The sequence below is a fragment of the Cervus elaphus genome, chromosome 4 (genome assembly GCF_910594005.1).
Source record: "Cervus elaphus chromosome 4, mCerEla1.1, whole genome shotgun sequence".
NCBI classification, from domain to species: domain Eukaryota; kingdom Metazoa; phylum Chordata; class Mammalia; order Artiodactyla; family Cervidae; genus Cervus; species Cervus elaphus.
In genome coordinates, this window is record NC_057818.1 from 68,518,965 (window position 1) to 68,538,256 (window position 19,292).

At 48.5% G+C, this 19,292-nt stretch overlaps 2 protein-coding genes across 6 annotated transcripts; one reads left to right on the top strand and one right to left on the bottom strand.

Moving 5' to 3' along the window:
* The first annotated feature begins 458 nt into the window (after window positions 1-458).
* On the top strand, window positions 459-8,355 carry ZNF584 (zinc finger protein 584). Of its 3 annotated transcripts, none has more exons than XM_043900549.1 (3): window positions 459-526; window positions 1,810-1,936; window positions 6,821-8,355. In XM_043900549.1, the coding sequence occupies exons 1-3, from the start codon at window positions 518-520 to the stop codon at window positions 7,825-7,827; spliced, it is 1,143 nt and encodes a 380-aa protein (XP_043756484.1). In that variant the 5' UTR covers window positions 459-517; the 3' UTR covers window positions 7,828-8,355. The 3 variants fall into 3 exon arrangements, with proteins under 3 accessions (XP_043756484.1, XP_043756485.1, XP_043756483.1); XM_043900550.1 differs by having other exon boundaries at window positions 478-526; window positions 1,792-1,936; XM_043900548.1 differs by lacking the exon at window positions 459-526 and adding an exon at window positions 534-962.
* A 2,484-nt stretch (window positions 8,356-10,839) lies between these two features.
* ZNF132 (zinc finger protein 132) lies at window positions 10,840-19,287 on the bottom strand. 3 transcript variants are annotated; one of them, XM_043900515.1, is made up of 4 exons: window positions 18,837-19,287; window positions 16,980-17,060; window positions 16,655-16,823; window positions 10,840-13,657 (listed from the first exon to the last, which is right to left on the bottom strand). In XM_043900515.1, exons 1-4 carry the CDS (start codon window positions 18,849-18,851, stop codon window positions 11,733-11,735), a joined length of 2,190 nt encoding a protein of 729 aa, XP_043756450.1. In that variant the 5' UTR covers window positions 18,852-19,287; the 3' UTR covers window positions 10,840-11,732. The 3 variants fall into 3 exon arrangements, with proteins under 3 accessions (XP_043756450.1, XP_043756452.1, XP_043756451.1); XM_043900517.1 differs by having other exon boundaries at window positions 18,826-19,243; XM_043900516.1 differs by lacking the exon at window positions 16,980-17,060.
* Between the last annotated feature and the right edge of the window lie 5 nt (window positions 19,288-19,292).

Genomic DNA, 19,292 nt, shown 5'->3' on the forward strand with positions numbered 1-19,292 from the left:
AATAAAAAGGACTACGCTCTGGAGCCACAAAAAGGCATGGAGGAATCTTAAATGTGTATTCCTAAGGGAAAAAGTCAGCTGAAAAAGGTATATACTGTATGATTCCAACTTTATGACATTTTAGGAAAGGTAAAACTAGAGAGAGTGAAGTAGTGGTTGCCAAGGACTCAGGGGAAGGGAAGGTGGGGTGAATAGATGGAACCGAGGAGATTTTTCATGCAGCAAAACTATCCTGTAGTATACTGTAATGACTGACGTGTATAAAAAATGTGTAAATTCATATTTCCTACTTTAAAAGCAACAAAACCAGTATAATTATACTCTTTGGTCTGTAACAAACAAATAAATTTGCCAATAACGGAAGGGCAGGTGGGTGGGACAAATCTGTCCTCCGGCCGCGACCAGGTCCAAATGCCCAACCGGAAGTCCCAGGCCCGCCCTCGCCGCTCTCCCGGAAACGCCCCTCTCCTGGCTGTCGTTAGCTACATCGGTACAGACGCAGTCTGCGACGTCACTTATGCGACAGGTAGTTCGCGCGCGCCCCAAACGGGGTCACAGGTGACCCGGAAGTCGAGTTAATGAAGGCACACGGGCAGAGGTTCCACCTGGAGGCGCTGGCGGGCCGGGGCTTCCGACGTTGCCGTCGGGTGTCCGTTTTGCCTCCGCTGGCGGTCTCTGCGTCACGGGGAGGGCAATGGGGCTGGGCTTCCGACGTTGCCCCGCTTTGTGAGGCACGTTGAGGGCCGCGCTCTCACCACAGAGACCGTCACTGCGCCTTTGCTCGCACCGTGACCCCGGCCATGACTCCCTTTTGCTGAGACTTGCTGTTGTCCCCCGAGAACCTCCCGAAGCGGCTCCTGGTCTTAATTCGGCCGGGGGCTCGGGCGGGCTGGCGGGTACGGATCTCAGCTGAGCCCGCTGAAACTCTCCGCCATCTGGTTCCGATGGCAAAGGAGGGGCAGGTGAGTGGGAGGTGCGCCCCAGGTTCTCAGCACCCGAACCCCCACCCAGCAGGTCGGGACTCTGAATGGCCTATGAGAGGTGAGGAAGGCTGTGACAGGTGAAGGGACAGTCTGTGCAGAGACAAAGGAGGGACGGGAATCTGGGAGCTACGTGTGTGGTGTGGTTCCCGGCGACAGAGGGTTGCAGGGTGAGGCGGTCCTCTGTGCAGAGCCGGGGGGTACCCTTGGCCGTGGGCCGCTGGAGGTGTGGCGGGGTGGGGGGCGATGCAGGAGGGACTTGAAGTTGCTCCCCGTGGTAGCACCCTGGAGACACCAGTGTGCACAATGGCATGCGAAAGTTGCCAGTGGGGTGGACTAGTGAGGTTGTGCTGAGGGTGTGGAGTTGTACCGTGCTGCGGTACAGAGTTATGTGCCTGGCGTGCAGGAGGGCAAAGTGGAGGGTACTCAGGCTTGAGAGAGAGACGGTATCGTGGGTTTTGTTGCTTCCGAATGGTGATCCCTGGGAGACAGGGAATTGACTGATAGGAAATAGGATGAACCTGTGTGCTTCAAGGCGTCCATCGATGGCAGCCTGTTGTTGTGGGCTGAATGCAGAGTTTAATAGCAACAAGATGAGAGAGGCACCCATGGTATTGGGGGCCCTGGGAATCCTCTGAGCTGGGGATCTTAGGAGGAGAGGTATGAGGGCTTGTGAGTGGTGGGGGCTCACAGGGAACCATGACGGCAGTGAGGGATGTGGCGGGACCTGAGGCACGGGTCAAGGGCGTGGGAGTGTTTCTCTGTCCATATTTTGGTTGGCTTTCTGCCCATTATTGACCCTAAGGCTCAGTGGAATTAATCATTACAGGGCCCGGTGACCTTTGAGGATGTGGCTGTGTATTTCTCCCGGGAGGAGTGGGGTCTCCTTAATTTGACCCAGAGGAGCCTGTACCGTCATGTTATGCTTGAGAACTTTGCACTCATTGGCTCACTGGGTAAGTCACACTTTTCCCCAACAGACTGACCACCTCTACCTTTTCTCCATGGGAAATTCTGTTCATCCTAAAGCCCACAGAGTCTGTGTGCCCTTCCCCACCTCTCTCTTGAGCAGCACTGTTGGCAGCTTTGACACCTGTTGCCCCACAGGCTCCTGGAATAGGGCTTGGGGGTCAGATGTTTATAGTTTGCCCAACAAATCCCAGCTCTGCCTCTTTCTGGCAGTGTGACTTTGCTGAAGCTTTGGCTGCTCTGTGCTCTGAGTTTTGCCTTCCTCCTCCAAAAGAAATTTTATAGGGCCCTCCCTGGGCCAGATGTCAGCCATGAATCGAAATCAGTAGATCAGTTTGGGCAGGATAGCCGTCTTTTTTTTGCTGCTTTGAGTGGTTTGTGGGCTTTTAGTTACCCATCAGGGATTGAAGCTGTGCCCTTGGCAGGGAAAGCGTGGAGTCCTAACCACTGGACCTCCAGAAAATTCCAGGACTGCCATTTTTAATATCTTTCAATCCATAAACATGAATGTATTTCTGTTTATTTAGCTCCATATATATATTTTTTCATATATTTTTAAAAAATAATTTTATGTATTTATTTATTTTGGACTGTGCTGGGTCTTGGTTGCTGTGGGTGGGCTTTCTTTAGTTGCAGCAGTCGGGCTACTTTTCCTTGGCATGTGCAGGCTTATTGAGGTGGCCTCTCTTGTTGCAGAGCATGGGCTATAGGGCACATGGGCTTCAGTAGTTGCAAGTGAGTTCAGTAATTTCAGCTCCCAGGCTCTAGAGCACAGGTTCAGTAGTTGTGGCTCAGGAGCTTAGTTGCCCCACAGCATGTGGGATCTTCCCGGACCAGAGATTGAACCCATGTCTCCTGCATTGGCAGATGGATTCTTTACCACTGAGCCACCATGGAAACCCACTAGCTCTAATGTTTTAAACAGTGTTTTCAATATACAAAGCTAAATTTATTTCTAAGTATTTTATTCATTTTGATGCTCTTTTTTCCTCCCCTCTCCTTTTTATCTTTTTCCACTTATTTTTATTAGTTGGAGGCTAATTACTTTATAATATTGTAATGGTTTTTGCCATACATTGACATGAATCAGCCATGGATTTACATGTGTTCCCCATCCTGATCCCCCCTCCTCCCTCCCTCCCCATATGATCCCTCTGGGTCTTCCCATTTTTTTAATCTTTTTTTTAATGCTCTTTTAAGTGGAATTTTTTTCTTAATTTCATTTTAGATTATATATTGCTAGTGTATAGAAATGTAATTGATTTTTGTGTACAGATCTTGTACTCTGCAACCTTGCTAAACTCATTTATTAGTTCTAATAGTTCTTTCAGTGGATTGTTTGGTATTTTATATTTATATATATATATATATATATATATAATGTCAGAACATCTGTGAGTAGAGATATTTTTACTTCTTCCTTTGCCTAACCAACTTGGCTATTGGATATAAATTTTAAGAGTAGACATCTTTTCTTGTTCCAGTTCTGATAGGAAAAGCACTCATCAGTCTTTCACTAATAAGTATGATGTTAGCTATAAGTTTATTGCAATGTCCTATTCAGGTGAGTAAGTTCTCTTGTTGAGTGCATTTATTGTGAAAAGTTGTTAGACTTTGTGCAGTGCTTTTCCATGTCTATTGAAATGATCATGTGATTTTTGTCCTTTATTCTATTAATGTGGTGTATTACAGTAATTGATTTTCTATATTCATAAGAGTTATCAGTGGTATAGTTTTCTTTTCTTGTATCTTACTTGGATTGAGTATAATTTTGGCTTCAAAGGATGAATTGGGAAATGTTCCCTCGTCTTCTGTTTTATGAACAGTTTCTGAAATATCGGCGTTAATTCTTATTTGTGTTAATATTAACCTGTGACACCATCTCGGCCTAGCTTTTTTTTTTTTCCCTGTGCGGAAGTATTTTTTTTAAGTCTATTCAGCTGTTCTATTTCTTCTTCAGTCAGTTTATCTCTGCTTTTTTTTTTTAATTGTCTTTTTCTACTTTTGGGTTGGCTTTTTTCTTTATGTTCTTTGAAGTATAAAGTTAGGATATTGGTTGAAGGTCTTTTTTTAAAAATTCATTTTATAGTTGAAGTGTAGTTGATTTACAGTGTTTTAGGGGTACAACAGAGTGATTCAGTTATACATATAGAGATCTTTTTTACTATGTGTGTTGTGCCATTATAAGAAACATGTATTTTGTCTTTGTTCCCAGTTCCTTGGAATGCAGCTCCTAAAACTTTTGGAATCTCTGGAGTGATGAGATGCTTCTGTATGCTGATGAACATTGACAGTTGCTGGGGACCCCTGGATAGTCTCAGAATAGGGGCTGGGCATCAGAAATACCAGGGGATGATTGGAAGGTTGGCCTTTCAGTTACTCCCAGCCTCCTCCTCTCACTTCCCTACCCTGACATTTGTGGGGAGGGGGAGGGGCTGGAGTTTGGGCCAATCATCAATGGCCAGTGATTCAATCAATCATGCCTATGTGACAAAACATCCATAAAAACTCCAGAATGACCAGTTCAGAGGGCTTCTGGGTTAGTGGACACATCTGAGGTGCTAGGAGAACGGTGCCACCAAGGGCATGAATCCTTCTTACCGTCTGCATCCTCAGTCTCCACCCCTGGCATACCCTGCCCTTTTCATTTCTTACACTGGGCTGTTCCTGAGTTATAGCCTTTAAAATAAATTGGTAATAGTAAGTAAATTCTTTACCTGAGTTATCAGATCTGTTCTAGCAACTTATTGAACCTGAAGCGGAATCAATAATTGTGAGAATCTCAGATTTACAGCTACCAGAAGTATGAGAGGCAGGGGACTTCAACTGATGCCTGAGGTAGGGGCAGTCTTGTGAGACTGAGCCCGTAACCTGTGGGATCTGGTGCTAATTCCACGTATCTGGTGTCAGAATCGAATTGAATCCTTGAACACCCAATTGGAGTTGGAGAAATGGTATGGAAAACCCCCCCATGGATTTGGTGTCAGAGGTGTTGTGAATAAGGCAGCTCAATTTTTGTTGCTATAATTTTCCTTCTAAGCAAGACTTTCCCCATAACTCTTGGTATGTTGTGTTCTCTTTCATTTATCTCAAAGTGTTTTATAATTTTCCTTGTGGTTATTTAGGAGTACTTTAATTTTCATAAATTTGTGAGTTTTCTAGATTCACAGACATGGAGAACTGACTTTTGGTTGTCAGGGGATGGGGCAAGGAACAGGAGAGGGGTGGATTGGAGTTTGTAACTAGCAGATGCAGATTATTATATATAGAATGGATAAACAACAAAGTCCTATTATATAGCACAGGGAAGTATATTCATATCTTGTAATAAACCATGTAGAAAGAATTCTAAAATATTTATGAATTTCCCAAAATTTTTTCAGTTGTTGCTTTCTACTCTGAAGTCTACTGGTTTGTTTTATGTCCTAGAAAATGGCCTCTTTTGGAGAATGTTCCATGTGCATGTCAGAATGGAGGAGAATATGTATTCTGTTATTGTTAAGTAGCATGTTCTATAGCTGTCTTAGAGGTCTAGTTGATTTTTAGCTTTATTCAAGTGTTATATCCTTCTTCATTTTCTGCCTAGTGGTCCTATCCATTTATGAAAGTTAGAAATTGAAGTCTCTAAATATTATTGTCTTAATTCTTTCTTTAATTACTGTCAATTTTGCCTCATAGGGGGTTCTTTTCTAGAAAACTGTGGTAAAACAAACCATGATATTTACCTTCTTAACACATTTTTTTTTTTAAACACATTTTTAAATGTACAGAAGAGGGTCCAACAAGAAGCTGCTATACAGCACAGGGAACTATGTTCAGTACCTTCTAATAACCTATAATGGAAAATAATCTGAAAAAGGTATATACACACACACATACATAACTGAATCACTTTGCTGTACACCAGAAACCAATACAGTACTGTAAGTCAACTATATTTCAATTTTAAAAAATTAATAAAAAATAAATGAACATTCAATTGCCTCTGACAATTTTTTAAAAAAATGCGGAGTCCCATGTTCTAATACTTGATTTCCTTCATGGTTGCCATGGTGACACAAGCTTCCTCTGTTTTTGTAGGGTGGGTCAGTCTTGATTTGGGCTGGCATCTTGTTACTGTTCTCCCTCTTAGGCTTTGCACCTTCAAAGTCCCCCAAGGTTGCCCAAATGGAGGGTGAGGAAGAGGCCTGGGTGCCCAACATGGTGGACAGTGTGGTCAGCAGAGCAGAGGCCAGGAAGGGTCCCAGACTCAGTGACTGGAGCCAGGGGAGGCCTTGGTTTCAGTGATGGGTATCTGTGTGCACTGGCATTTGGGTGCTGGGGCCAGTGACCACACCTTACTCCCACCTTGCCCCTCTTCTGGACTCACCGTGTGGTCTTGCAGTCTCTACTGAGGCTCTGGATGACCCACCTCCCTGGCCTCTGTCTTGTCATTCCCTCTTCTCTGTGCCACTGCAGAGCTGTCCACTGTGACCTGCTCTGCGTGTGACTTGAGATGCACACATCCTTCAGTAAGCCATGACCACCAGCTGCTCTGTCAGTCATCTTTTCACTGGGGCAGACATCCTCTCCACAGAGCTTGCTGCCGTCAGCATCACTGGCCCAGCTGAAGCCCTCTGCAGAGCAGGACTTGAGGACCATGACCCCCTCCCTGCAGTGCTTCCGTCTGTTTCCTCGTCCCTGTTGCGGTTTCCCTGTTCTGGGGTCGGGCAGAGCCCTGTTCCCCTGGGCCAGCCCCTCCTCATCCGAACCTTTCCCTGCAACCTCCTGCAAGTCTGTGGACACCTCCGTGGGTGTGTGCCACAGGCACCGGTGCTGAAGGTGCCTCCTCCCTGCAGGCCCGCTCTCAGTGCCCGCCTCTTCTGTCCCAGGTTGTCTGTGTAGACTGCAGGATGAGGACGCCCCTCACGAGCTCGGAGAGAGCTGCCGAGTCCGCCTGCCAGAGAAGCCCTCTCTGTGTGGGATGTCTGGACGGGCCTTCCCTGCCGCCTTAGGCTTCCTCCAGCCCCAGGCTGCCCGCAGAGAGGGGGCGCCCCGCGGGAGCCCCGAGTGCAGCAAGGCCTGCCCACCCGGCTCTGCTCACCAGCGGCAGCAGGGTGGCCACGCGGTGCAGACGCCCTTCCGGTGCAGTGACTGTGGGCAGGCCTTCCTCCAGGCCTTCACGCTCCTCGATCACCTTGTCGCTCACGCCAGAGAGCGGCCCTTCAGGGGCCCAGCAGGTGGAAGCAGCCCGACGGCGAACTCAACCCTGGTTCCTCACCGGAACGCTCACCCTGGAGAGATGCCCCACGTGTGCAGTGAGTGTGGCAGGGCCTTCAGTTACCCGTCTAAACTGAGGAAGCACCAGAAGGTTCACACTGGCATCAAGCCTTTCAAGTGTGCCGAGTGCGCGAAGACCTTCAACCGCAAGGACGCGCTTGTCCTGCACCAGAGAATCCACACCGGAGAGCGGCCCTACGAGTGCGGCGAGTGCGGGAAGGCCTTCAGCGTGCTGTCCACCCTCATTCGGCACCGGAAGGTGCACATCGGAGAAAGGCCGTACGAGTGCCGGCAGTGCGGGAAGCTCTTCAAATACAGCCACAGCTTCGTCCTGCACCAGAGGGTGCACACGGGAGAGAGGCCGTACGGCTGCGGCGAGTGCGGGAAGGCCTACGTGACCCGGTCGGGGCTGTACCAGCACCGGAAGGTCCACACCGGCGAGCGCCCCTACGAGTGTGGCCTGTGTGGGAAGACGTTCACCACCCGGTCCTACCGCAATCGCCACCAGCGCTTCCACACCGAGGAGCGGGCCCATGAATGCCCTGAGTGTGGTCGCGCCTTCAAACACGGCTCGACCCTCCTCCAGCACAGGAAGGTTCACGCTGCAGGAAGACTGTAGGGGGCTGGCAGGCAGGCAGGAAGCCATCGGCCGCGGCTGGCGCCTGCTCAAGTTCTCAGTCCAAAAGGGAGGCTGGGGGGAGGGGCCGTTTGCCAGCGGAACCCGACGCCCTCACCAACGGGCAGGCGCGCTGCGCTCGGGCCTGGCCAGCTGTTGGCAGTGTTGGGCCATTGTCAGTTCCTGTGACAGAAGCCGTCCTACCGCTCTGAGCCGGCAGCTCCCGTGGTGTGCATCAGTGACCCTATGTGCTCTGGGCAGCCGCCCTCTCCTCCATAAGGGACAGTCACGGGCGCTGGATTCCATGCGCGGCCTTATTCCCTCCCCCCAGGCGATTCGGGTGCGGACATGACCTAGCTCTGGCCGACGGTAGCTGAGCAGTGTCTGCAGGGGCTTCCAAGGAAGGTTAGCCATCTTTATGGACGCTGTGGACGCCACTTTGGGTCCCTGTCCCGAATTTATCCAGCCCTGAGACTGTCTCAAGCAGCTCTGCAATGTCGAATAAAAACCTTTTGTGTACGCCACCCTTAATCTTTGGGCTCTGATCTCTGTGTGTGGAAGGACTGAGAACCAACCTGGGCTCATGAATAGAGGGCATGGTTTCTCTGGAGGTCCCTGACTGTCGTCCACCTCAGCAGGGACAGCAGGATGGCAGAGGCCAGCTCCAGTCAAGGTTGGCCAAGTTTGCACTGGAGCTTCAGACCTCCGGGGGAAAACTGAAGGGCTCTGTGGGTGGATCTCTGGCCTGGATGTCAGGTCTACCTCTGGGCCCAGAGCTTGCCTGAAGAATGGAGTGGTGGGGAGAAGTTCCCTGTGTGACTGGGGACAGGCACCAGTTGGGCTCCTCGTTTCTGGGGTAAGTTCTGCAACCTCCAGCGCTGGCCAGAAGCTGCTTCTAGAATCAGCTCAGAAGCCGAGCTCTCTGAAACCGAGAACGTGGAGGTAAGTTTGAGAGTGGCTATATGTCCTGCAGGCTGCAGGGGCTGCTGGGCAGAGTGAGTGGGCACAGGAGCACGGAGAGGAGTCCTGTGGAGCGGGGGGCCCGGCACACATGAGGCTTGAGCTGATTCTAAAGAGGAATCCATGGATGTGCCAGGAGCATAGTTTCAGGGGGTGAGGCGGGCAGTTTCTCAGGAATTTCAAGCCTGTTCCCGTGTCCAAGGTCGCTGTCAGCAAATAGCCTACAGGTTCCTTGGATCCTCAGAGCCTTTCTGGGCATGTTTACCTCCTGGCCGTCACCCTGGGGCTGAGAGAAGATCCTGTCATACTGGGATGCAGCTTTTGTGACCTGGTTGGGATTCCTGGTGTGTCTGCACACCACAGCCTTGACTTTCTGCTGTTGCTGTTACAGGGCTCCAGGGAAGGAAGTTGTTGATTCACGTATAGATCCAGATCCTGCCGGTTGTGGGCCCTTTGATTTTCAAATGTTGGAAACTACTCTTTTACAAGGTAAATGTCAGTTCAGCGAAACTTGTTATGTGGTTGTCACTGTGTCCCTGGTCTATAAACAGTGCTTCAGGTCAAGAAGAAAACGTTAGTGGAGGCATGTTTGGGGAGAGCCAACCCCAGACTGGAGGCTTTGGGCTGAGTGGTGCTCAGCCAGGACCATGTGTCGGGGTTGGAACCCGCTGCTGCTGCTGCCCTTAGCTTCAGCAGTTCCCCTCAGCCACCCTGCTGGCAGGAGGGGCGGCAGCTGTGGGCGCAGGGAGCTCTCCGCCAGTCTGCTCAGCATCTCGAGTGTCGTGAGGCACATGCCACCCCAGGCCTGCTGGGGCCCCTGTGTGTGTAATCCCTGTGTGATCAACTGTCTGCCTTCAGCGTGGAGGTCTGTATGGAGCAGAGTCAAAGTCTGGCAGAGCCAAGCAGGGCCCAGATGTCCAGGCAAGTGGGGGTTAGGGCACTGACCAGACTCCTCAGCCCAACCGACAGGGCGGCATGACCTGTCTCCTGACCTCACGGCCTGCTTCTCCCCCATGGTCCCTCCATGGGTCATCCCTGCCTGGTGCCTCTGCACTGCCGCTCCATCTGGCTGAAAAGGTTCCTGGAGTCCTCGCCTCAGATTTTCCTGCCAGCCTAAAAGCGGGCAGTAGCAGCATCACTGTCACTCTCACCTGTGCTTCATTCCTCTCAGAGCTACAGTTGCTCTGCAGTGACTGTGTCCTTTAGTCCCTTTGCACGTTAAACCTTTGTATTGCACATCAGATGGAGATGAAATGCATCTACAGCAGAGCTCAGGCAAAAGCCTGGTGCCCAGTAGGACCCCGGGGGATGTCTGGTGGCCCTGAGGGATGGTACACAGCCCTGTCGGAGCTGACCCTGGGGAGGGAGAAGGTAGGAGACCTCAGGGAAAGAGTGGTGCTTACTCCGTCCAGCTGCTGAGCCCTGGAGACTTCACTCCCCTGGCAGGATGAAATCCTCAGGCCCCTCCTGCGTGAAACTGACATTGTAGTAGGGTGGTGTAGACCGAACGCTGTGTCCTCCCACAATACCTAGGTTAAAGCCTAACCCATTCAGTGTTCTGTATTTGGAGGTGGGGCCTTTGGGAGGTTGATGAGGTCTTGAGGGAGGAACCCTTGTGACTGGGATTAGTGGCCTCATAAGAGAGGCCCTCAAGAACCCCCTCTCCTTCACTGTGAGGACACAGAGGATGGCTGTCAACCAGGAAGCAGATCCTCACCTGACACCAAATCTCCTGGCACCGTGATCTTGGATTTTCCAGTCTCCAGGACTGTGAGAAATTTCTGTTATTTTAAAGCCTTCCAGTTTATATTTGTTTGATCAGTTGGAATGGACTAAGACATGGGAGACAGACATCCCTCAAGAAAGCACACAACTGGCAGCTGTGAGCAGGGCTGTGAAGGGCCCTTCAGTGCGTCAGTGAGCCCCTCCTGGTGCACCTCATCTCAGGGCCCGAGTCTGTCCTTATGTCTTTCTCCTGGGGGCTCACGTGACCCTACAGTTGGCTTTTACCTTTCAGTGAAGAAAAACTTCGTGGCCTGGAGTCACGTCTACTTCTTTTGTTGGAACTTTAAAAAACCTGGCATTTAATGATTCTTCTACAATCCGTAAGGCTTATTAATATTTCACCAGTATACATGGACACACACACCTATACACACACACACACACAATTTCTCCCTTGGTACAGTTTTAGGTGTATCCCACATATTTTGATATGCTGTTTTCATTTTCATTCCAAGTACTTTCAAATTTTTCTTTTGATTTCATCTTTCACCATGGATTATTTAAAAGTGTGATATTCAGTTTCTGAATGAGGGTTTCCCACACATCATTCTGTTCTTGATTTCTTATTGAATTCTGTTATAGTCAAGGTCCATACCACGTATTATTTCTTTTCCCTTTATCAGGCCTTCCTTTATGGCCCAGAATATGCTCCATTTTGGTAAATGTTCTACGTGCATGTGAAAAGAATGTCTATTCTGTCCTCTTGGACAGGAAGTTCTATAAATATTGATTAGGTCAAGCTGGTTCAAAGTGTTGTCTTCCACGCCTTTACTGATTATCTGGGAGGGTGTGAACATCCCAAAGTATAATTGTGAATTTGTCTCTTTCTCCTTGCAGTTCCATCAGTTTTTGCTTCATGTACCCTGAAGCACTGTTGGGTACATTAATGTGTAGGACTGTCATGTGTCTTTATTAATGAATCTCTCAACCAGCATGGGTCAGTTCATTCCCTGACTCTCTCAGAGGCAACAGGCAGCTAGAAAGAGGTTTATGCTCCAGAGGGGAGACAGCGCTGTGTAGGTTCCTAGGCTATTCAGAAAGGGCAGGGTAGCTTCTGAAGGTATTTCCACATCAGTGACACATTACGGAATTTCTCTGTAGTCTGCTGCCTGAAGCATGATGTGGCTGAAGATCTCCCAAAGACCATCTCTATGAGGCTCCACTCAGCTGTGGATCCTTCTATGCTGTGCAAGGTTGCAGAGGCGGCTGAAGATTTTCCCACAGTGGCCACACTCATAAGTCCTTTCTCTGGTGTGAACTATTTGGTGTCGAACAAGTGTGGATCTTTCACTAAAGGCTTTCCCACACTGGCTGCATTCGTAGGGCCTTTCCTGTGTGTGCACTCTCTGGTGACGAATGAGGTGAGAATTACTGCTGAAGGCTCTCCCACATGCACTGCACTCATAAGGCCTTTCCCCAGTGTGAACTCTCCAGTGATAGATGAGGCTGGACTTACGGCTAAAGAACTTGCCACATTTAGTGCACTCATAAGGCCTTTCCCCAGTGTGAACTTTCTGATGCTTCGTAAGAATGGACTTTTGGCTAAAGAACTTCCCACATTCATTGCACTCATAAGGCCTTTCTCTGGTGTGAACTCTCCAGTGCTCAATGAGACTGGAACTGTGAGCAAAGGCTTTCCCACATTCACTGCACTCGTAAGGCTTTTCCCCAGTGTGAGTTCTCCAGTGCTGAACCAGGCTGGAGTTGCGACTGAAGGCTTTTCTGCACTCACTGCACCTGTAAGGCCTTTGTCCAGTATGTACTTTCTGGTGCTGAATGAGGGTGGAGCTATTGCTGAAGGTTTTCCCACATTCACCACATGCAAAAGGCCGTTCTCCGGTGTGGACTTTCTGATGGCGAAGGAGGTGAGAGCTTTGGCTAAAGTCTCTCCCACATTCACTGCATCCGAAAGGCCGTTCTCCGGTGTGAACCTTCTGGTGCTGAGCAAGGTTGGAGTTGTTGTTAAAAGCTCTCCCACACTCACTGCACTCAAACGGTCTTTCTCCAGTGTGAACTCTCCAGTGCTGCATGAGCGCAGAGCTGCGACTGAAGGCTTTACCACACTGACTGCACTCATAAGGTTTTATGTGGGTGTGGACTTTCTGGTGCCGAAGGAAATTGGAGCTTTGGCTGAAGGCTCGTCCACATTTGCTGCACTTGAAAGGCCTTTCTCCTGTGTGAACTTTCTCATGCCGAGCGAGGTGTGACCTGTTATTGAAGGCTTTTCCACATTCACTGCATTGATAAGGCCTTTCTCCTGTGTGGATTCTCTGGTGATGAATGAGGGTGAGTTTGTGGCTGAAAGTTTTCCCACAGTCGCTGCACGCATAATCTTTAACTCCTGTGTGGAATTTCTGATGCTTCCTCAGTTTATATGGGTGACTGAAAGCCTTGCCACACTCTTTGCATATATGAGATGTTCCTCCAGTATGAAACCATTGGTCACTAATAAGGGCTGATTTCTCCTCTAAGGAATTTTCAACTCTTGGGCATCTAAATGGTGTTTCTTCAGAGTGAGTGCTCAGGTGGCTGAGGAGGACATTAGTCTTCTGGAAGGCTTTCCCACTGTCACTGCAGTTGAAGGGCTTCTGTGAGGACTGGACCTCTGGGAGCTGCCCAGAATCGAAAGGGTGCAATGAGGCCTCCCTGCCCTTTGTGCTGCTATGTGGCTCCCCACTGCCATTCATGCTTGGGGGATGGAGGAGGTCATGGCTGTCTGAGACATCTTGGCCACCTAACCCACATGTAATGGGCTTCTCTGACAGAGAGCCTGTTGAGCTCTTCACAAACAAGTCCCTGTCTCTGTTCCATTGGAAGGGCTTCTCTCCATTGTACTCCTGATGCTGGTGAAGATTTGCACCAAACCAAAACTTTCTTCCATATGCTAAACATGTGCAGGGAGTCTCCCCAGTATGTCTTTGATGGTTGTCCAGCTGCAAAATGTTTTTCAAGAGTGGCTCACACGTGTCACAGCTGTCAGCCTTCTGCATGGAAGGAGGTACACTGGGAGTCCTGACCTGTGCCACCACTTCTCCAGAAGCATTCTTCTCAGAAGGCAACTCTTCACCTTCCACCACAGGCCAACAGCCTGAAAGCCGAGAAATTTCTAGTTAATGTGAGCATTCCACTTAGTGAAAAGGGTGACTTCCTTAGAAATGTGTCACTGACACATACAGGAATGGGCCAAGGGTTTGCCGATAGGCCAGGTGGGGCAGAGTTAGAGTGAAAGGCTCACTGGCAGGACAGGGCCCTCACCAGGGGCAAGAACTCAGAGGCAAAGGACCTGAAAGGACATTTTTCAAAAATAATATACACAAATGGCCAAAAAGTAAATGAAAAGAAGCTCAACATCATTAGTCATTGTGTGTACTGTGTGTGTGCTCAGTCATGTCCGACTCTTTGCAACCCCATGCACTATAGCCTGTCAGGCTCCTCTGTCCATGGAATTTTCCAGGCAAAAATACTGGAGTGGGTTGGCATTTCCTACTCCAGAGGATCTTCCTGAATCAGGGATCAAACCCACATCTCTTCCATCTCCTGCACTGGTAGGCAGATTCTTTACCACTGCACCACTGGGGAAGCCCATTAGTCTTTACAAAAATGCAAGCTCAAACCACAAGGATATACCACTTTAAACTTACCAGGATAGCTTTAAGAAAAAATGATAGTAACAAGTTTTTGATGAGGAAGTAGAGAAACTGAAACACTCATAAACTGCAATGGGAATGTAAAATGGTGCTGCCAATTGGAAACAGTTTGGGAATTTCATTGCTATGTATTTACTGAAGAGAAATGACATATATCTACACAAAAACTTGTACATGAACATTTGTAACAGCCATGATTTTTTAACAGTCAAAAAGTGGAAAAAAGCCAAATGTCCATCAGCTGATGAATGGATAAACAAAACTGGTATACCTATACGCTGGAATATTTTTCAGCCATAAAAATGAAAGAAGTATTACTGATATATTCTATAACATGGATGAACCTCAACAACATTATGTCAAGTAAAAGCCAGTCACAGAAAACACATATTGTATAATTCCATTTGTATAAAATATCTATTAATAGAATAAGCAAATCTGTATAGTCAGAAAGTAGATTAGTGGTTGCCTAGGACTCAGGACAGGATGAGGGAGGATAAAGAGTGACTGCTAAAGGGTACAGAGTTTTTCCTTAGGTAATGAAAATGTTCTAAAATTAAAGTATGGTGACATTAATTTATTGAAAAAGTGAAAGTGAAGTCGCTCAGTTGTGTCTGACTCTTTGCGACCCCACTGACTGTAGCCTACCAAGCTCCTCCATCCATGGGATTTTCCAGGCAAGAATACTGGAGTGGGTTGCTATTTCCTTCTCTAGGAGATCTCCCCGACCCAGGGAATGAACCCGGGTTTCCTGCATTGTAGGCAGACGCTTTACTGTCTGAGCCACTAGGGAAGTCCATTTGTTTATTATCCTTAATTTTAAAAAATTTTATTAAGTTCTGCCATAAAGCAAACTGCCTCAGTTATACATATATTCTTTCTCATATTCTTTCCTATTATAGTTTGCTGTGCTATACAGTAGGACCTAATGATTATCCATTCCATATATAATAGTTTGCATTTCCTAATTCCAATCCATCCCTCTCCCAACCCCCACCGTTGGCAACCACAAGTCTGTTCTCTGTATCTATGAGACTTTTTCTGCTTTACAGATATGTTCCTTTGTGTTGTATTTTAGATTCCACACATAAGAGATATCACATGGTACTTATCTTTTCTCCTTCTTACTTACTTCACTTAGTATGATAATCTCTAGGTGCACCCACGTTACAGCAAGTGGCATTATTTCTTTTTTATGGCTGAGTAGTATTCCATTGTATACATACACCACATCTTCTTTTCCATTCATCTGTCGATAGAATTTATGTTGCTTCCATGTCCTGGCTATTGTAAATAGTGCTACAATGAACACTGGAGTAAACTTATCCTTTCGAATTGCTGTTTTTTCTCCAGATATATGCCCAGGAGTGAGATTGCTAGATCATATGGCAACTCTATTTTTCATTTTTTCAAGAACCTCCATACTGTTTTCCATAGTGGCTGCACCAGTTTACATTCCCATCAACAGTGTAGGAGGGTTCCTTTTTCTACATGCTCTCTAGCATTTGTTAATTGTAGACTTTTTAATGATGGCTATTCTGACTGGTGTGAGGTGATACCTCATTAGTTTTCATTTGAATTTCTCTAATAATAAGCAGTGTTGAGCATCTTTTTACATGCTTTTTGGCCATCCGTATGTCTTCTTTGGAGAAATGTCTATTTAGGTCTTCTGCCCATTTTTCAATGGGGTTATTTTCTTGTTATTGAGTTGTATGAGCTGTTTGTATATTTTGGAAATTAAAACCCTTGACAATCATATCATTTACAAATATTTTCTCCCAGTTTCTAAGTTGTATTTTCATTTTGTTTACGGTTTCCTTTGCTATGCAAAAACTTGTAAGTTTTATTAGGTTCCATTTGTTTGTTTTTATTTCTGTTGCCGTGGGAGACTGACTTAAGAAAACACTGGTATGATTTATATCAAAGAATATTTTGCCTATGTTCTCTTCAAGGAGCTTTATGGAGTATGGTGATATTTATACACTGGAAACATGAAAACCCACTAAACGATACACTTTAAAAGGATGAACGTTAAAATTGATTTTTGTAAAAAAAATAAATAAAAGGGTGAACGTTATGATATATATCAGTAAAGGCATTAAAAAAAATGTCTCTAGGGGAAGGGGTAAAACCTCGCCATGGCCCCACACTAGATCAGCCAGCCAGGCACAGGTAAAGTTGAGCAGGACCCTGCAGGCAGACCAGAATGCCTGATCCCCAACCACATGCTAATAGCATCCCCAACCTAACAGCTGTTAGGACTCCTCATGAGGCTGCTCAGGGAGAAACGGGGGTGCACACAGCCCAGGCCAAGCACTCACAGCAGCTACAACAGGAAACCTGGGCAGGAAGCAGTGTCCTTGGTCCAGCTTGGGGCTGGGCATAAGACAAAAGGCAGATGCTGGCCCCTAGGCCAGGGCAGGGCATGAGGGCCTTACCAAGTGAGGTCACGAGCTCCAAGGTCTCCAGCATCACGGTGTGGTACAGCTGCCTCTGGGCCTCATCGAGGAGCTCCCACTCCTCCCTGGAGAAGTGCATGGCCACCTCCTCGAAAGCCACCAGGCTCCCCCATGAGGAGACAGCAAGGCCAGGGGGCCAGTAGGTGGGCTGGAAAACAAACAAAACAGTCCAGCGGGCACATTCAGGCCCTTGATGTGCGACTCAAGAGTTCTGCCACGTGTCCCACCGGCATCTCCTCTCTTCATGACCCCCGTCCATCCTCCCTCCACCCGCTTGCAACTCACGCCCTCTGCAGGCCCTCACCTCCGAGAAGACCACAGGTGCTGGCCCCACTGGTGCCCTGCTCTCCTCACATTCCCACTGGCCACTGTTTTCAGACCAATCCTAACGAGAGAGACAAAAGGAAGGTGTGTAAATGGATGCTGTTTGAGCTCTAAGTTGTCACATGACACCCCTCTCCCTACTAACCAACTTCCCTGTGTCCTTCAGGTCACACCTCCCAAATGTAAGAAAATCTGGGCTCTCTTTTCTTTCTTAAGCCTCTGTATCAGGGCTTATTCCCTTATCATGTACACATCAATCCTCATACCTTTACTTCCCACATCCCACAATACCATCGCCCCTCTCCCTGGCCACACCACAGGCATGTTACCACTATGCACTTAGCTTGCCAACAGAGGCAAGCAGGAGCCGATGCTGACCTTGGACTGTCCTTGACTGCAAAAACTTCCCACTGAGAGAGCCATCACCTCTCTAGATAAAGCCTCCCTTCTTGGCTCTGTTGCTCCAACCTTGCACCCCAGAACCAGGAGTAATAATCTCAAACACCCTTTTTCTCTTCCAGCTCTAACGTTATGCATGCTGTCCCTTCACAAGTCATAGCTGTCCTTGCCCGTCCTAATACACAAATCCCTGACTTGCTCGTCCTGACTCTTGGCATGGCAACTCTTAGCTTGGGCTGAGCCTTTTTGTTCCTGATATTCCAGCAGCCTTAGACATAAGGAGGATGGCCACAAAACCCTGTAAGCTGTAAAAAGGTAAAACCATCTAAACTCAGGCCCCACTGTCATCCTACCTTACTTACTTCTGTGCTTTTTCTTTTCTTTTTTTTGTATTCACTTATTTGGCTGTGCTTGTCTTAGTTGCATCATGCGGTATCTTAGTTGTGGCAGGTGGAATCTAGTTCCCTGACCAGGGACTGAATCCAGGTCCCCTGCATTGAAAGCATGGAGTCTTGGCCACTGGACCACCAAGGAAGACCCTGTGCTTCATTTTTTCATCCCAAGTCTACACTCTATTCAGAGGCTTGTTCATCATCCTGAACCCAGCTCATAGCTGCAGACAGTGCGCAAGCACAGGCCTCCACCTGGCGGACGTCTCTAGTCTTAAGCTGGCATGAAATACACTTGACATCTCAATTTGGCAGTCTCAATGACATTCCAAATATGATATGGCCAAAATACAGTTATTTTCCCTCTGAAATCTACTCCTCGAACCATCTTCCAAATCCGAAAAAATATTCAGGGTCAACCGTATCTCCCTGCCACACATCAGGAAATCTAGTCCACCCTAAAAATTACATCCAGGAGCCAACCACTTCTCCTACCTTACAGGCACCTCCCTGCTCTAGCCACCAAAACCACACACCGGGACTACTGCAGTCACCTCCTCCATGATCTTCGGGCCTCCAACCTCACCCCACCTTCCAGTCTCTTCACCCAGCATCCACAGGCTTGTTAAGATCTGATTCAGATCACCTCCTCCTCTGCTCTAAACTTCCCGTGACCCGCACCACACTGAGAATAGAGGCCCAGCACCCCAGCCTCCCTTTCCGGGTCTGTCTCCAGTTCCCTTGCTCTCTATTTCCACCAGAAGAAATGGAGATCTGTCGTTTCCCTCAACACTGTCACTTTATGCCCACCTCCAAGCAATTGGCACATGCTGGTCCCTGTGTCACGGGTACCTTTCCAGATCTTATGCCATGTGATCAGCTCCACATAACCTCTGGCCTAGGTTCAGGATGCCAGGGGAAAGTGACTCTCAAGGGCCCAGACTCATATGCAGGCCTTTCGGGACGCCACCATTCCCTAACAGACCCCAGGGTCACAAGGGCGGGGATCTCAGCAGGTGAAGACATGTGTCCTCTCACCTGCCACTCACCTGCCCCGGGTCCATCAGCGACTCTGCAGGACCGGTCACAGCCTGTGGGCTGGGCGGGGCCGTGTCAGGCGGAGGCCGGGACGAGCCGGCGGGCTCACCCAAACCCCCACACACACACTGGGTGGGGTGACGCAGGTTGATGGTCGCACTCAGTGCTTCGACCGTCCCCAGGATGAAACGGAAGCTGCCTCCCCGGAACTTGGGACAAAGGCGGGGAGCGGAGAAACCGAGGCTTAGGAAGGAGGGGCGGTGAGCCAAGGGTAAAAGGGAGTGCCAAGGTGCGAAGAGGGTCCCAGAACGTCCCCCTGGGAGCCTTCGCCTCACGTTCCAGGGTGTGTCTGCCGCAGCCCCACCAGGCACAAAACTAAGACTGCAATGGCGACGCCGGAAGTCCCGCCCCACCCTCTGAGGCCAGGCGAAAACGCCCGAATCCTGACCCTCACTGGCTCCAGACTC